The sequence below is a fragment of the Rhodamnia argentea genome, chromosome 6 (genome assembly GCF_020921035.1).
Source record: "Rhodamnia argentea isolate NSW1041297 chromosome 6, ASM2092103v1, whole genome shotgun sequence".
NCBI classification, from domain to species: domain Eukaryota; kingdom Viridiplantae; phylum Streptophyta; class Magnoliopsida; order Myrtales; family Myrtaceae; genus Rhodamnia; species Rhodamnia argentea.
In genome coordinates this window covers 19820377-19836675 of record NC_063155.1, presented here as the reverse complement: position 1 = coordinate 19836675, position 16299 = coordinate 19820377, and the positions used below count along the sequence as shown (strand labels likewise).

Genomic DNA, 16299 nt, shown 5'->3' with positions numbered 1-16299 from the left:
AAAAAAAAATACAACAGACATGTTTCTATAACAATTTTACACCAAGAATGTCACTTCAACAAATAAAGAACAAAATGCAACATAAACCATTGCATGAATCGTATAATCTATACGTCTTTGGCGCAACTCCAAGTGAAGCCTCGGTGTCCCGATGCTCCCTTCTAGTTCCTCAGAACCAAAGCCATAGATGCTGTGAAGATGGTCATCCACAGCAATTTCCCAGGAAGGAACACGGGTGCTGATGAGAAACAAGAAATGAGGCGTCAGGTTTTGGTGAAAATTTCACTAGATTCTACTTCATAAATGCCCTGTTCAATGCTCTTAAAGGAAGTTGGTGATTTGGGTTGTCTCCATTCAGCACCGAATGCACCGTAAAAGGCTATACATTACTGTAGGAGGTGTGACTGTTAATAGCTGGGGCCATTTCAGATTGAACTACATACGTGGTCATCAATAAGTACTGATTATGAAGGATGAACTTCTCTTTTTTTGACTTAATTGAAACCTTAGAACGCAAGTAACCTGTTCGTTTTCGCGATGGAAAAAGATAAGATCAAGAGACAGAGGTTTTGGGAATCTCACCATAGCTTCCGCTGTCTGATCCTGAAGCAGACGAGTTGGAAACTTTTATTCCGAGCTTTTCGCAGTCGTTGCCGATCGCGCCTTCAGAGAATCCAACACGAGACACGTTAGAGGAAGTTATGCATGAGTGGAAAAACTGGGAACTAGTATGGATTGCAATCGAGTCTTTGAGTCTGTATCTTACAATCACTGAAGCATGGGAAGACGCTGACGTTCATGAGATTTGTGTAACCGGCATCGCACTGGCAAGTGTGCTCATAAGTCGTCGACTTCGAGCACGTTCCTCCTCCACAGTATATCCAGTAGCAAGCTAAAGATAAAAACCAGAAACCGCTTAGAATTTTTCCTACAATACGGCTTATGTACCTAAAGGATGAGCGAAGTGAAGATGACTTACGATCGAAGGCAGATGCGTTGTCTGGAATGGATGGGACCGGCGGAGCCGCGGGCATGCAGGAATACTGAACAGAACCTGCACAAAGAGAAGATTTGCAACTTAAGTATGTGTCCACAAAATCAACACAATTAATATGAACCTCAAGCATATTGTTCTGAAAGTCGTATGTTTATGTTTATGTTTAGGTAATGTGCCTCTGCAGATAAAACTCTTGAGCTGCATGTTCGAGGGTTAGTTTTTCATTTATCTTCTCAGAGTCGCATCACCCATGAATTTTGCCATTTAACTCGAGCGAAAATTGGTGAGTTACACTTCCTTTCCCATTCTACTGCAGAGAACTAGTCAAATGATTTCTTGCTTTTAAGGCAAAAGTGTGTGCTTTGTCTTCTGTTCAATTCCTGCAACCCTGTGAACCAAGAGAGTGATTAGAGAAGAGTGAGCTCACAGTTTGGAATGACACAGGGAAGGAACTTGAGGTCATCTTCATCGTCGCGGCGGGTCCGCTTCCAACCCGCATCGCACTGGCATTCGAAGCCAAATGTAGAGCTGGTGTTCACGACGCAGGACCCCTTTCCACACTGCACTTCTTTGCACAAATCCTCTGCAATATCGATCCAAAACGAGAGAGAAGATCAGTCCGTTATTGGCTGTAGTTATTCGTGAACACGATGCAGATTGATCGACAGCAAAATAAACCCAAGGAGGGCGACAAGAGCCAAGAAAGAAGTGCACGCAATATATACCAATGAAAGGAGCCAAACTGTCAGCAGCAGTAGCAGCCATAGGCAGGAGCACAACAAGAAGAGCTAAAAAAGCCATGGTTGTGGAGGAAGCCATCTCTTCAGGAACAGAGAAACTATGAGAAAGGGAGAGAGAGAGCGAGGGAGGGAGGGCTAGGAGGCGAGTAATGTATATGGGTGTTATGTAAGGCTGTGGATATTGAAGTTACTATACCTTTTCATCATCACACACATATATATAAGAGGAGATCGATGACCATTGACATTGTTGTTAAGGAGGATACATGACCAGTACAGAAGCTTCTTCAGACATTAGAATACATCAACGCTTGAAGCGGGTTGTTGAGGTTGTAATTTTCTCAAAAGCTCTTCTAGAATTACACGTTTTTTCATTTACTTTGAATTCTTGGTCGGGGTTATATATTTCTTATTTCCCTTTGATTAGTTCAACAAAATACAGACAAATCAGTTTTCCACAGGCTCTCATGTCATTTTTGACTTCATTCTTTTATTTAATTTAAATGAACACCGGATACAACGAACTTTTGGCTCGATTAATGCTACGAATTTACACCAACCGCTCCGATAATGCGAATCGGCTAATCGGATGAGGAACCTGTTGGAGTTGGCGAATACTTCGAGGACCCTTATTTCTCACACCGGGTACGCCCACGTGAGCTTAGGGAAACCGAAGTGTTACCCAACGACATGTGACCCCTGCGCGCGGGATGCGGGAGTTCGGGGGCAGCGCCCCCGACACGGGTGTCCCGCTGCCCGATGAGTGGGCGGGGGTTCGGGGGTAGCGCCTCCCGACGGGGGTTCCGGCGACAGGTCAGCGGACGACTACCCCGCTCGCCGTGAGCGGGCGGGGGTTCGGGGGCAGCGCTCCCGAAACCTCTACGGGTTTAGGCTTTTATTTAAGCTGGCCCGTATGGTGGAATTAAGATGTTTTAGGTTTTATAGCCCGTTTTTGGGCATATATATTTTGCTCGGTTTTATTATTATGTAAGTGCGAATTGGCTATAAACCGAAAAAATATAGTGAAATCTCTGCAGGACGTAGCCCTAATCTTGGGGTGAACCCGGGTAATCTCGTGTGTCATTCTAATTTTTCTTGATTCTCTGTGTGATCGTCTGATTCGGTTCCGATAAACTCATTCAGAACCTTCTATAGAGTCACGAGTATGATTCCTCAGATCGCTCTAAGCGTGAATTACGGTGATTCGAAGACGGGCTCTGCCCGCATCCGAGTCGAACGCTGGACCACGTAGCCGACTTTGCTTGACTCCCATTTTCTTTCGACCGAATCCATGCTGAATATTTAGGGGTTTGCTGAACAAGTCTGCCTGACAAGAGCCATGTAATGATTATTTGGGTACACATGTACAGGAAAAGTCAGCAAAGGATAGCAGTTGCTTGATGTCTGAATTCATATAGAAGTTTCCTAATCTTCATCGCCTCGATGCTTGAAGATCACGGGAAAGACCGCCTTCTTCTTTTCTAGAAGCCTATCAGAATAACAGCCCCCAAGGGGCAAGAAGGAAGAGGACACAAAATTTGATTAAGCCGCGAGATTAGCTTAATGATTAGATGATTAAAACATAGGAGAACAGTACGTTTGCGTAATTCGAACTTTCGTGCCACGGGACGCTTATAATTCGATGATTGATTAGGTAATTCAACCAATCCGAATTGATCTTGGAAGTGATCCGTTACAGAACGAATACGTTCTTTTTTTTTTCTTTTAAATGATCCATATCGCCTAGATTTTACCTAGAAAAATATCATTCATCTAAGCGAACTCCATACTTTGCATTCTCTAACTAAAATAATGTGAATGTTCGAATTTTTCTTGTTACGAGAGGCTTCCCAAAAATCTGGCTACTCAATCTACATGGGAGCTTCTGAAGAACTTCCTAATTCGCTGCGCACGTGCACTTCTCGCTTCAAAATCCTTTTTTTTTTTTTGTGTGATTCTATACTATCCAATTTTCTTATACAAATCACACTATATGCGCTATGTATAGAGTTTCGCAACATGCACACGGCTTCAAAATCTTTCACTTAGCGGCCACTTCTTTCATTTGTGATCAAGTCTTTGGGGGCCAAAAAAAGGACAAAAACAAAAAGAGAAAGAAATCGTGGCAAATCTGTTTATAGCCTAATGTTTCATTAATGAGGCCACGAGGATTATGGTTGAGATTGACACGCATCGTAATTTCCTTTTTCGATGCTGAATCATCCTCAACCAACGCGAGGGTTTATGTCGAGCGGGCACGTGTAAGAATTTTCAACAAGATGAAACTAGAAATCAGCGACATCTCCGGCAGTTAATTAGCACAAGGAAGCCCATAATAATTAGAGCGGCATTAAATAGGATAATCCTTAGTGTACCTACCACTAGTTTAGCAATTTTGGTGAAGTGATGTGATCGATTTTTATTGGCTGTGAATGTGACCCACTTTACAAGTTTCGTTTGAAGATGAACCGACCATTTTTATATCATATTAATATCATAGCGTATGCACATTTGACAAAGACAAAATTCATTCATATATATATGTATATATATATGTGCATGCGCGCGCGCATGTATTTATGACATCCATGATAATCCTTAGGGTACCTTTATCCCCGTTTGTATCCTCATAATTTAGTAATTAATACCCCGCTCATCGCAATCACTAATCCATGTGAATAGCGAATATCGTGACATTTGTGATTGAATGCTTTGTCGATTGAGATTTATTGAGACGCCAATGAAGATATCCCGCGGGTGACAAAGAATCTCCAATCTCATGCGAGCGGCGCGAGTCAATTGTTACCAATTACTGCCAAATATCTAAGTCCAAACATCACTTGAATCGTATGCTAAATTTTCTCATCCTTTCTGTTCCGCTTTCATATCTTGTAATAATACCTAATCATACGAAGACCTCGCAATTAAAAAAAAAAAAAAAACTCCAAACCCGAATAAATCGCTTTCAACAATAATGTGCTGTATTTATCATAAGTTATTATCTTATTGATATCGCAAATACAATGACCGCAAGTAAGCACACGTCTTCCCGATTCCACGCGGGGAGATGACTAATTCACCATGTTATCATTATACTAGACATAGCCAAGTTTCCCAAGCTATCTCCTTTTTCGTGTCATTTGTTGATTATTGTTTCCGGAATACTTTAAAGGATGGGGGTTTGACGCGGGCAGATTGCTTCGTAAGTTGGCTTTTCTTGTCAAAGACGTAGGGCTGCTTCTTGGAAAAGGCCTTGATCGGCAAACTTTGCCCTTCAATTAGACAAAAGTAAGCACAAGCACAAACACCCTCGAAGATTCCAAATGAATTTCTCTATTCAAATGATGACGACGTCGCGGAAAAAGGCCTAATTCCAGAGGTTGAATTTTTTTTTTTTGCTGATGGAACCGAGTAAACTTACCACGAATCGAAAAAAGAAACGAAAAGAAGAGAAAAGAAAAGAAAAAGAAATGAAAAGAAGAGAAAAGAAAAGAATGTGTAGAATGTTGTAAAATCTCTCATGGAATCTTGTCTGAAAGTAGACAATACTAGAATAAAGAACCAAATAAGAACATAGGTTGGCTGATTGGCCATGCTGTCCGATTTGATTGCTGCATGTTAGGCTGATGCATTTCTTACGAGCTTAAGCTGTTGGGAAACACGCCAAACAACGTATAGATGAGTGTGTAACTTAACACTCCCTTTGCGAAGAACAACCGATCCGTTACCCACGACAAAACGTGGACATAGTCACATCAATGAAATAACCGGGTAAACGACTACAAACAATACAACAGAAGACAAATTTTTGAACCATTAACATGTGCTTTGATACGATGCTAGAAACGAACAAGTAGAATGCGGACAATAAGTTAATCCTTCAGAAGAGATTTCTTTCTAGACTCTGATTATATATTCATCATCGGTACCTGTAGTCTTTCGAGCAGCCAGTCAAAAGAAATGGCAGAAACAAATTTACCCAAACTTTTAAACTTTGCCAACCAGCGACTGCAGGGCTGTGCATCTTTGATTCCATGAAGCAGAATATGAATAGCTATCAAGATGAAACAATGGGCAGAGATTTCATTGAGTGCTGCTATCCAGGAGGCGAAACCCCTTCGATTGTGTCTGTACTTGTACCGACCAAACCATTCCTTGATCTTGGACGGGGAGTAAAGTGCTGGAACGGAAGGTTGAGACGCGATAAATCTGTTTCCCCGATGGATTTCGATGTGCATCACGGTATGGTCGGAGATGAGAAGATTGCGTGCGTGGGAATAAGTGTTTTGTATCGGTAAATGCAGACAGAATAAGTGAGCTCCTGGCACTTCAGGTGAATGCTGCAAAAGTAATTTTCGCATATCAGAATCAGAGATTTAAGGGAAATTAGTCAGGTAAATTCCACAACATAGTAAATGTATTCAACTGGAGTTTCCAGACTAAAGATGGACAAAAAAGAGGATTGACAGCACCAAGCTGCCATTAACATGACATGAACTTGCTCTATTCATCCCAAGTTCTGAGCTGTACTTTTTTGATGTGATGCAACTCTTCAGCATTTTCAAACTTGTCTTTGCTACTTATTTATCGTATAATAATGTCCAGACCTTAGATTCATCTAGTGGATTGAACATCAGGGAAAAACAGAGTATTGAACAGGGAAATAGATACATACCCATTCCCGTTGAGTAATTTGAGAACCAACTAATCACTTGAGGAGCAATCTCACATCCAGGGTCCCCCTTCAGCATCTCCAGCATAGGTGATCGGGGCGCAGACGAACAATGGGAAGGAGACAATGAAGCTTCACTTCTAGTTACACCCAAACAAATGGGATTTCGCGGATGAGGGGCCAATAGCAGCCGGTCCCTTCCATGCATCGCTCCTTCATGATTGACGGACCGTCGATCCTGAGCGTTTCTAGGGAGGGAGGGAGGCCATCCGGGGGCAACTCCCTCAGCTTCGGGCATCCTGAGATCCATAAAATCCGGAGAGAGGGAGGGAGACTGCTGGACAGTCTTTCCATGTTGTCCATACCACAGATTTGGAGACGGAGCAGAGAGGAAGGGAGTGGAAGCAGAAGATCCTCCTCCTCTCGCACTCCTCCCATGCTGCTGCCGTCAATCAACAGCCATTCAAGGGAGGTGAGTGGGGTAAGCCACTCCCTTCCCGGCTGCTTCATATTCCCGCAGTTATAAACCTCAAGTTTCCATAGCTGGGGCGGCAATCCACCGTCGGGGAAGCGCGTGATACTCTCACACCCTGATAGTTGCAGCTCACGGAGACATGTGAGTCGATGCAACTGATCAGGTAACGCTTTTATCTTTGGACACCCCGAAAGACGTAATTTTGAGATGCTGGGAGGAAGAGGAGGGAAGCACTCCAGCTCCAGAGCATGACATCCGCCCAACTCCAAGGAAGTGAGATGGGACAGTGCGTGCAAGCCCTGGGGTAAGCCTCTTAAATCCTCGCAATAACAAAATTCAATCTCTTGAAGCGACCGAAGACGGTCTACGTTAATCTCCACGAGCGACTCCACACTGCAGCCATAGATTTTAAGACTCTTTAGGGTCGCAGGTAAAGCTCTACCCCCGCTGAATGGGGAAGCTGGTAAAGAATAGCATCCGTGGATAGATAATTCCGATTGACCAAGTGATTCGCTTGTTACTTGCTTTAAGATGGACTTGCTCCTTGGAACTTCAATGTACTTTTCTAAAGATGGTCTCGAGTAGCCTTCATCTGCAGCCTTGGATAGTACTCTATGCCGTTAAAAGGGCCAAGGTGGGAGGACTTGAAGTTTATAGAGTTGCTGAATTGAAGAATTAATGCAGCAGTGTATGAATGGCTTCAATTCAAGCTTTCATTTGTTATGAGGTTGTGAAATCATTCGTTTGTTTTCAGATACAGAAGAGTCATATAGCGAGAAAATCGAGTGAGAAATTGATTGCACATCTCTCTCTTCGATTCGGCTACTCTCTTGATCCTTATTTCCCCTTCCACGTCACTAATTGGGGACTTTACATTGCTGTAAGCTTGTCTTTACCCCTTTCTACATTCGACAGGAACAATGTCGCATTTTTAAGTACTAAGAGTTCGTTCATGCTATGCTATTCATACCTTGTACGAAAGATAGATTCTTCAAGGAGTCTTTCATTGCTAAGTGGAAAACAAGATGCTTCTTGAGGACTATACTAGTCCAGGCCTAGATGATGATGGTGGTCTCAAAGAGAACCGTGCATGCATGCATGCTCTGCGTTCAAAGCTCGATCGTCATATACCGACATTTTGTGCCCATTTTCAAATTTCTGGGTAGGTTGCTCATACTCAATAGTAAATGAATCATAGGGCCCAAAGTCATCATCGATTACTAATTCTCTGTCATTATACATCGCTATTCTTCTGTATGAATTGAAATTATCCGGCTGAAAATTTCAGGAATTTGACGGGCAATAAGTGTGGAAACTCAAGATGAAAGGGATTTCTCTCTATCCTCACAAAATGACCCACCCAGTCGATGATAGAATATGTGCAGCTAAACCAGAAGTACAAGAAGGAAATTGGAAGCAGGAACAGGAAGGTATGTGGAAGTTTACACTGGACTAAGATTAACTTGTCAAAATGATACTACGTAACCATGGAGATTCATCTGCCTCTGCTTCAGTGACCATAATTCAAGCTTCAAGGATGATGGCACGAATCTAGTCAACATGATCAGCGGCCCAAAAACGCAGCTTTCAGAGCTAACTCACATAAACCAAATCCGCTAGAAAACTCATATTTGCAGACTTTTAGGCCTATTTAAATGGGGACAGTCCTCAACTCAGCTGCTGCATTATCTTCCTCACACTCTTCGGAGATTTCCTCGAGCGAATGGCCCTTCGACTTCGGCACCAAGAACGTGAAAACTATCCCAAAGAAATTGGTCACGACGAGTACGATCAAAGCCTTCCTAACGCCGATCCCATCCATTGCATACATAAAACTAAATGCACACCCGCCCATCAAGGACCGGGCCTCGCCAGCCGCGGCAGATGTGCCATGGCGCGTCGACCTGAGCTGCGCTGGAAAGATCTCGGCAGGGACCACGAATTTGTTGGCGTTAGGGCCGAAGTTTGCGAAGAAGAAGATGAACGAGTACGTGATCACAAACCCGATTCAATTGTCTGGCAAGGTCTATTGGTAGTAAGGGATGGCCGAAGCAAACGGGAACAATGTCATGATGAAGTAGCCCATCCATTGTATTGCAAAGCCTCCGATCCCGTCGATGAATGCCCTCGTGAACCAGTACCTTTATACAGCCATTACCATATGAAGCTAGAGCTCGAGCTAATGCTTAACTAAGTAAGCATAAATCACACATTACATTTAACTTAACACCAATTGCCACATCTATCTTACCTGTTCTTCAGCGATTAGCTGGGGAAGACAGAGCTTGAGCTTAGGACCATGCCTATAGCACCAAATTCCTCCAGCTGAGCGGCACTGAACAAGAAAATTTGCAAGATAGCGAAATCCGCGCTGAAGACGGACTCAAAGCTTGCGGACGATTAACATAATGGGTATTTGAGTATACAAATAATGCGTTCATTTAAGACATCATACCTAATAAAGCATCCTGTGAGATTTTGTGAGACGTACCACAGTGTCAGAGCATGATGTCCTTAGTTCAAACTTTCCAAGTATCATTTCCCTCCCCAATTGATATTCCCATACTTAGTACTAGACAAAAAGACCAGACTAAGTGTGAGGGGAGCAATAGAATAATTATTTGTATTCATCTAATAGATTAATACAAATAAGATGAAGCATTTAAGAATAGTTGGTAGTGATGCCACAAAATCTCACACGCAATTAGCTTATTCTAAAACAAAATACATGGCGATTAGAAGTCCGAAAAAAGGAAAGTAGCTGTAAAGTTTGAGCTTGACTTGATTCACATTATCCGAACTCGAAACAAAACTCGTGTATTAACTGTTTGAGCTTGACTAGACTAAAAACTCGACCTACATATAAATAAACTCGAGCAATTTTCAAAAGCGATCACTACTTAAATTTGACGACTTCTTTTTTCCCTGTACTTGCAACTCTTAAATGCTTCATCTTATACATCTGAGTATTGACAAGCCTTGAGCTCGACTAGACGAAATACCGAATTAGTTCGAAGTCAAGCAAGAGCTCCATTCGACATTTGACGGCACCCCAGATTTATTTACGTCTTCGATGTTTCTCCGAGATCATGCAAAGCGTCTCGATGGATTGGGGAGCAGATGCCGAATATGAGAAGAGAAGTGACTTACGAGTAGAAGATTAGAGTAGGGAGGTGTAAATGGCAAGATCATACCCTGATGTTAATGGAATATATCGAGGCATAGAAATCTTTATTAGATCAAATACACGGATGACAGTTTCATGGTTATTCTGATGGAGCTCACAAACTTTATCTGCCAAGCAAGGGAGGGTGAACGAGGAAATTTACAGAGATCTTGCTCTAAATTATACTCCGGAACCATATAATCTCGTCCTTTATATTCGTACCAATTCAGTCATAAGCCTGTTGACCTTGCCCGACCCTAGCCTAGTGGCATCGTTGGCCAATGTGAAAGGAAAAAAGAGGAAAAAAAAATTATTATTTAAAAATGTCCACGTTTGCACCGACAAAAATCATGTATTGATCAAGTTGAAAGGTTTATGACTGAATGCAAAAAAAGAAAAGGAAAAAAATCTTTTCGTAATCGGGAATGACATTATGAAAACACTCCAATTCTTTATTATTGGAGAGAAAATTTGACACCAAAGGATAACAGATCTTTACTTTTAAAGGACCTAATTTTGGTTATTTTCCCTTCAAAATGAACCCACCCATCCCCCCCACCCCAAAATCTTTCTCCTGCCGTGTAACGAGACTTATCAGGGTCTGGGAGTTTTATTTCGTTCGTTCCTCATTAAAAAAATAATTAGAATCCGTTTCTGTTTAATAATAAACTTCAGTTGTATTATTTTGACCACAAAAAGAAAAAAAAAGGAGGGAAGGATGGACAATAAGTAAACATTGCGCTACTTTTTGCGATATCAATCAATTAAGAAATTTTTAAATAAATTTACAAATAAAAAGAGAAGAAGAGAAATGAAGGAATCCAAAGTTAGTGAGATGGGAATGAATCACATCAACAAGTATTGATCTCATCTGATGCCAATTGCCAGTCACGCACGTGCCTCCTCAAACATGATTTGGGTCCACAAACCAACCAACACACACCCCCACCACCTCCGACCTTTTCAAGTAGTAATGGACTCATCATATGCAAGTATCACTGAGTCGAACATATGGGATATGGCGGATGAGGGGCCAATAGCAGCCGGTCCGTTCCCTGCATCGTTCCTCCAGGATCGGACATCCATCGATCTCGAGCCATTCAAGGGAGGGAGGGAGGCCATGGCCATGGCCATCCTCATCCTTGGGCAACTCCCTCAGCTTCGGGCAATTCTGGATCCATAATATCCGGAGAGAGGGAGGTAGAGTGATGGACAGTCTCTCCAGGTTAGGCATATCCTCGAGAATGAGATGGAGCAGAGAGGAAGGGAGCCGACGCACAAGATCCTCCTCCTCTCCCACTCCTCCTCCTCCTCCTCCAATGCTGCTGCCGTCGATGTACAGTTCTTCAAGGGAGGTGAGAGGGGTCAGCCACTCCCTCACTGGCTGCTTCATATTCCCGCATTTATAAACCGTAAGTTTCTGTAGCTGGGGCGGCAATCCTCCGTCGGGGAAGCGCGTGATACTCTCACACCCTGATATTTTCAGATCACGGAGACATGTGAGTCGATGCAACTGATCAGGTAACGCTTTTATCTTCGGACACCCCCAAAGATGTAATTTTGAGATGCTGGGAGGAAGAGGAGGGAAGCACTCCAGCTCCAGAGTAGGACATTCCCACAATTGCAAGGAAGTGAGGTGGGACAGTGTGTGCAGGTCCTGGGGTAAGCTCCTCAATTTCTCGCAATTGCTAATGTCAATCTCTTGAAGCGACTGGAGACGGTCTACATTTATCTCCGCCAGCGACTCCACTCCCCTGCAATTCATAATATGAAGTTCCCTCAAGGTCGCAGGTAAGAATCCACCCTCGCTGAATGGAGAGGCTGGCAGAGAATCGCATCCGCTGATTGTTAAGACTTGCAGACGAGACATCATGTCAACGTGGTTGTTTCTACTGCTGCTGCTGCTGCTTGGTTCCTCCGGATGACTACTTAATCCTCCTATGATGGGTAAAGATTGCAACATCTTGCACTCTGTGATTCTTAATGTTATCACTGAGGTCGGTATACCTGTTTCGGGAAATGATACGAGTTTTGGACACTTAATGGTCAAGTCTCTCAGAGAGGAGAGGGCGTGCATCTTGCTTGGTAGCTTCTCCAAATTGTCACAACTCCACACTCTGATAGTCTCGAGTTTGACGGGCAGCTCTGTATCTTCTTCTCCAGCTGCAAGAGATACGAGTCCAGGACAATCTTGGACGACTAAGCTCTTTAGACAAGTGAGATCTCGAATCACATCTCTGTCCTGCCACAAATACATTAACTCTTTACAACTTTTCATCTCCAGCTTGATCAAGGAGCTTGTAAACCCATGACTTAACCACGTTAGCCCAGCAACATCTTCTATGACAAGAGCGGTTACAGATGTCAGGTTTACGAACCTCTTCAGCACCCCCACGTTGCAGCCTCCAAAGCTTAATTCCTTGAGAGACGGAAGGCTAATGATAGAGGGCGAAGCATCCATGTGCGGACAGGAGTCGATTTCGAGCTTTATGAGGGAGTTTAGTTGACTAGGTAATCTTCCTTTCAACTTGGGACAATCCTGAATGACGAGATGCTCCAGATGGGGAAATGCAACTCCAACTTCTTCAGTGCCGACGCATTGAGACCAGTCCTCCCACAGCGGCATGTCCTTGAACTCCAAAGTTACTAAGGACGGAAAAGGGCTGTTACTTCCATAAAAATCGGGGCCTACCCTGACTACTGCATTTAAACCTTCGATGTACAGTTCTTTCAGCGAAGATAGCTGCCCGAGTGATGGTAATGCTTCGGCCCTACGACACCCATGTAAACGTAAACACACTATGTTAACATGGGAGGGACTTCCTAACCATGATGGGAATTGTAGGCCACCATAGTAGAATATCACAAGATTTTCAAGGTTTCGGTGAGGGCGAAGAAAGTCGAGGACTTTTGCTTCAAGCTCTTCGTTTCGGAAACCAGCAAAATCTTCAGTCCATCGCATGGTTAATCGGCATAGTCCCTCCTTCGTGTGTAAACAGGCATCGTTGGCATCTTTGGCTTCTTGAACCATATGCAAATCAGAGATGCACAATTCCTCTCGAAGGTTGTTCAGGTTTTTTAACTCCTTCAATCCCGACCCATTTTCCGTTCCCACTACAAAATTGGATAACATTTCAAGACCCTCCAAATTACCTATATGCGGTATTGCTCCTAATTTCGGAGTGTCCGTAATATCGAGAAATCTCAAATTGATAAGTTTCTCCATACCTTCGGGTAATTTGATAAGCCGGTCACATCCCCGCAACACCAACCACTCGAGGTTGGACAATGCAGCAATTGACATTGGAAGCGTTTCAATATCAGTATATGACAAATTGAGGTGCCTTAGGTGCCTCAATCTGCCAATGCAATCCGGTACCTCGCTGATGTAATAGTAGCTCAAAGAAAGCACCCTCAAGTGCTTTAATGCCAACAACAAGTCACATAGCACTTCCTGGGACAAACAGGACCTTTCATCATCCCCAGATTGCTTCCTTAGTGATATGAAGCTCCTCAGTCCCCCCATTCGACGATATATCTTGAATCTTTCTGGCGCAATGTAATCGGTGGGAATGAATGAGGCATGCCGAGCAAAAGATGCGTTAGTTTGATCACCCTCAAGCTCCCCTGAGCTAAAATGGGTTGCACCGGCAACTGATTTTGCCAGGTCATTCACAAGATCATGCATCAAAAATAGTGATTCGCTGCTACTTGACTTCTGAAGTAATGATCTAGATACTAGCTCGTTGAAAAATTTCAAACCTGTATTCCAACGGTTCTTTCCTTCTTTTCCCCCCAGCAAGCCCTCCGCGATCCACCAGTGAATCAACTCGTCCCGTTCGATTTCGTAGTCTTTGGGAAATATAGAGCAGTAAGCGAAACATCTCCGCAGATTGGAAGGGAGATGGAGATAGCTAAGTTTCAAAGCGGGAAGGATGTCATTACTTCCTTCTTGCGGGTCCCAAATTTTACTGTTCAACACATCTTCCCATTCTTGGCGACTGACTTTAAAGCTTAGCAGCCCAGCCAAAGTCTTCACGGCTAATGGCAACCCTTGGCATTTTTCCACTATTTTCAGACCATATTCTTCAAGATCAGGATGTTGATCGAAATTTTCGACTCCAAGAGCATGAAGTGCGAACAAAGTCAAACAAGCCTTTCCTGGTAAAACTTTGAGAGTATAGGGTGGAGCACGGGCTATTTCAGCAACGCGAAAATTCCGAGTCGTGATGACGATCTTGCTTCCCTTCGCTCCGCATTGGAAAGGCTTCAAGAGGATAGTCCAGTTGTTATAATTCTCGTTCCAAATATCGTCTAAAACGACAAGAAACTTCTTTCCCGCAAGGTGTTCCTTGAGCTTCTCCTGAAGCCAATTCAGACCCTTACCTTCACAGGACAGATGGCCAGGGACAGTCTCAAGGATCTTCTTTGTAACAGCAAGCAGGTCGAAAACATCGGAAACGCAAGCCCATGCTTTTACATCGAAACATTTGGTGACTCTAGCATCATTGTAGACTTGCTGAGCCAGGGCTGTCTTCCCAACACCCCCCATCCCTACTATGGGAATCACTTTCAAATATGCACTTTCTTCTGCGGTCAGTAATTTGAGGATCTCCCTTTTTTCGTCCACCCGACTGACGAAACAAGCTTCTGGCAAGCTCGTGGTGTCCAGTCTGCCGTGTGCTGATCGCTGACCACCATTCTCTTTCAGGTTAAGTCCATCTTTCAGAGTTATGATCCCCTTTAATCTTTGATCCATCTCTTCTATCTTGAATCTCATTTCGCGATCAAACATAAATGCACGCGGGCTCATTTTGAAGCAGCAACTCGGAAGAAGGGATCGCGCCGTGCTACAGCCGGGTTCCGCCTTGGACTCGTTTTCCGCCGATTTTGTGGCGAACTCATCAAGCAAGTCGTCGATGTCATAGGCCAAGTTCCTAAGATCTTCGAGCCACGACTCCACTTCAGCATTGCCGGTTAGTTGCTTGTCCTCCGCATCATCCAGCAGCCTGTCGATCTTCTTCAGCCTCTTTTCCCACTTCTTCAGCAGCTTATCGATCCCCTCGCGCCGCGCTAAGTTGAGCAGCTGGGGAGAGGCCAACCTATCAAACAGCACCTGAAGGAAGGCGCCAAGAAAGAGCTCTCCGATGGGCATGGCTTGGTTCAGGAGCGGCAGAGGATTAAACAAGAGTGGCTAGATGGTTTGAAGCAAAGTGTACTGAGCGGAGAGGAAACAAAAGTTCTTACGCTCAGGACAGCAGGCATGAAATGATGGTGTGAACCAAAGACTTTTTAAGCATTGAAGCACTCTAGTTTAGAGCGAGATGGCTTTTGCCTTCGTGTGCAGCTACACCGGAAAGAGGACTTTGAGGCAACAATCCGTGCAATTTGATTGGTCCCAGTGATGAATTGTTGCATCAACCTAATATGCATAGAAGTGAATTTGAGTCGTTGAAAAAGGGTGGTCTCACGTCGGTCTCACTCTCATTAGATTTGACAACCCAAATTCAATTTGATGTGTATACTAGATTCACTAAATTATTGCTCGTCTTCTATACATTGTGACAGAGGATCGACAGTATCCGACCAAAAAAAAAAAAAAAACAGAGGATCCACAGTAAATTTTTCGGACCGAATCATTAGCGACCATCGTGGTGCACTTGTTAAGTACGGTTGGTTTCAAGAATAAGTTTTCAAGCATTAATTTCCATATAACACGAGAACTCAATGCATCAGAAATCGTAAAATTTTCCTAATTAATTACTTAACAAGTATCTAAAACACTCAGATGATAAAAATTACGTTTAAAGAATGATCAGAATGAAAAAAAAAAAAAGTGACACTACATTCACTCTTAAATGGCAGATAAGGAGCGGATTTAGGATTAGTACCTAATCATACATTTCCGTACATTTGCGGGTTTAAGACTAGTACGTAATCATACATTTCCGTATATTTGCTGGTGTTTCTTTCTCCGTTGATTGCTCTTCAACGGTCCCCTTCCTCCATCCTATTCTGCACTCGCTCGCTGGATTTCTAGTGCTAAATCTCGGCCGTTGATGATCAAATCCTGTTTTGCTTTTTCTCATTCCATATGTACATAAATTTTGGCCCATGAACGAAGCTGTAATAAATATGAGGAAGTAGAGATTAGCTGTAGATTGGTTGGCATAAAAACGCAAAGGTGAATGGTTAATTTTTTCTTATATCTTTCGTTCGGTAGCATCTTATGATTTTATCCTGCATTAC

General features: G+C 43.3%; 3 protein-coding genes across 5 annotated transcripts in view; all 3 read right to left on the bottom strand.

The window, feature by feature from the left end:
• The window catches only part of LOC125315459 (putative disease resistance protein At3g14460), a 707586-nt gene extending 695003 nt beyond the window's left edge, over positions 1 to 12583 (bottom strand). The window contains exons 1-2 of the mRNA XM_048280542.1: positions 11408 to 12583; positions 5717 to 6886 (exon numbers count right to left, since the gene is read on the bottom strand). Coding sequence (XP_048136499.1) covers positions 6554 to 6886; positions 11408 to 12511 — 1437 coding nt within the window. The 5' untranslated portion in view covers positions 12512 to 12583 and the 3' untranslated portion in view covers positions 5717 to 6553. The remainder of the gene's footprint in view (positions 1 to 5716; positions 6887 to 11407) is intronic.
• Positions 4 to 1957, bottom strand: LOC115734245 (slit homolog 2 protein-like). Of its 3 annotated transcripts, none has more exons than XM_030664913.2 (6): positions 1723 to 1957; positions 1425 to 1580; positions 980 to 1054; positions 767 to 892; positions 569 to 663; positions 4 to 232 (listed from the first exon to the last, which is right to left on the bottom strand). In XM_030664913.2, exons 1-6 carry the CDS (start codon positions 1814 to 1816, stop codon positions 203 to 205), a joined length of 576 nt encoding a protein of 191 aa, XP_030520773.1. In that variant the 5' UTR covers positions 1817 to 1957; the 3' UTR covers positions 4 to 202. The 3 variants fall into 3 exon arrangements, with proteins under 3 accessions (XP_030520773.1, XP_030520772.1, XP_030520771.1); XM_030664912.2 differs by having other exon boundaries at positions 4 to 238; positions 583 to 663; positions 1425 to 1586; positions 1729 to 1956; XM_030664911.2 differs by having other exon boundaries at positions 4 to 238; positions 583 to 663; positions 1723 to 1953.
• Positions 12574 to 15395, bottom strand: LOC115734237 (putative disease resistance RPP13-like protein 1). Its single transcript, XM_048280726.1, has 2 exons — positions 12657 to 15395; positions 12574 to 12589 (listed from the first exon to the last, which is right to left on the bottom strand). Exons 1-2 carry the CDS (start codon positions 15203 to 15205, stop codon positions 12574 to 12576), a joined length of 2565 nt encoding a protein of 854 aa, XP_048136683.1. The 5' UTR covers positions 15206 to 15395.
• Between the last annotated feature and the right edge of the window lie 904 nt (positions 15396 to 16299).

Coding starts and splice junctions, on each gene's coding strand:
- LOC115734245 (XM_030664912.2), bottom strand. CDS start 1,816: ATGGCTTCCTCCACAACCATGGCTTTTTTAGCTCTTCTTGTTGTGCTC. Junction 1,587..1,728: donor TGCTGACAGTTTGGCTCCTT/TCATTGGTATAT, acceptor TTTGGATCGATA/TTGCAGAGGATTTGTGCAAA. Junction 1,055..1,424: donor TCCCTGTGTCATTCCAAACT/GTGAGCTCACTC, acceptor CTCTTTGTGCAG/GTTCTGTTCAGTATTCCTGC.
- LOC115734237 (XM_048280726.1), bottom strand. CDS start 15,205: ATGCCCATCGGAGAGCTCTTTCTTGGCGCCTTCCTTCAGGTGCTGTTT.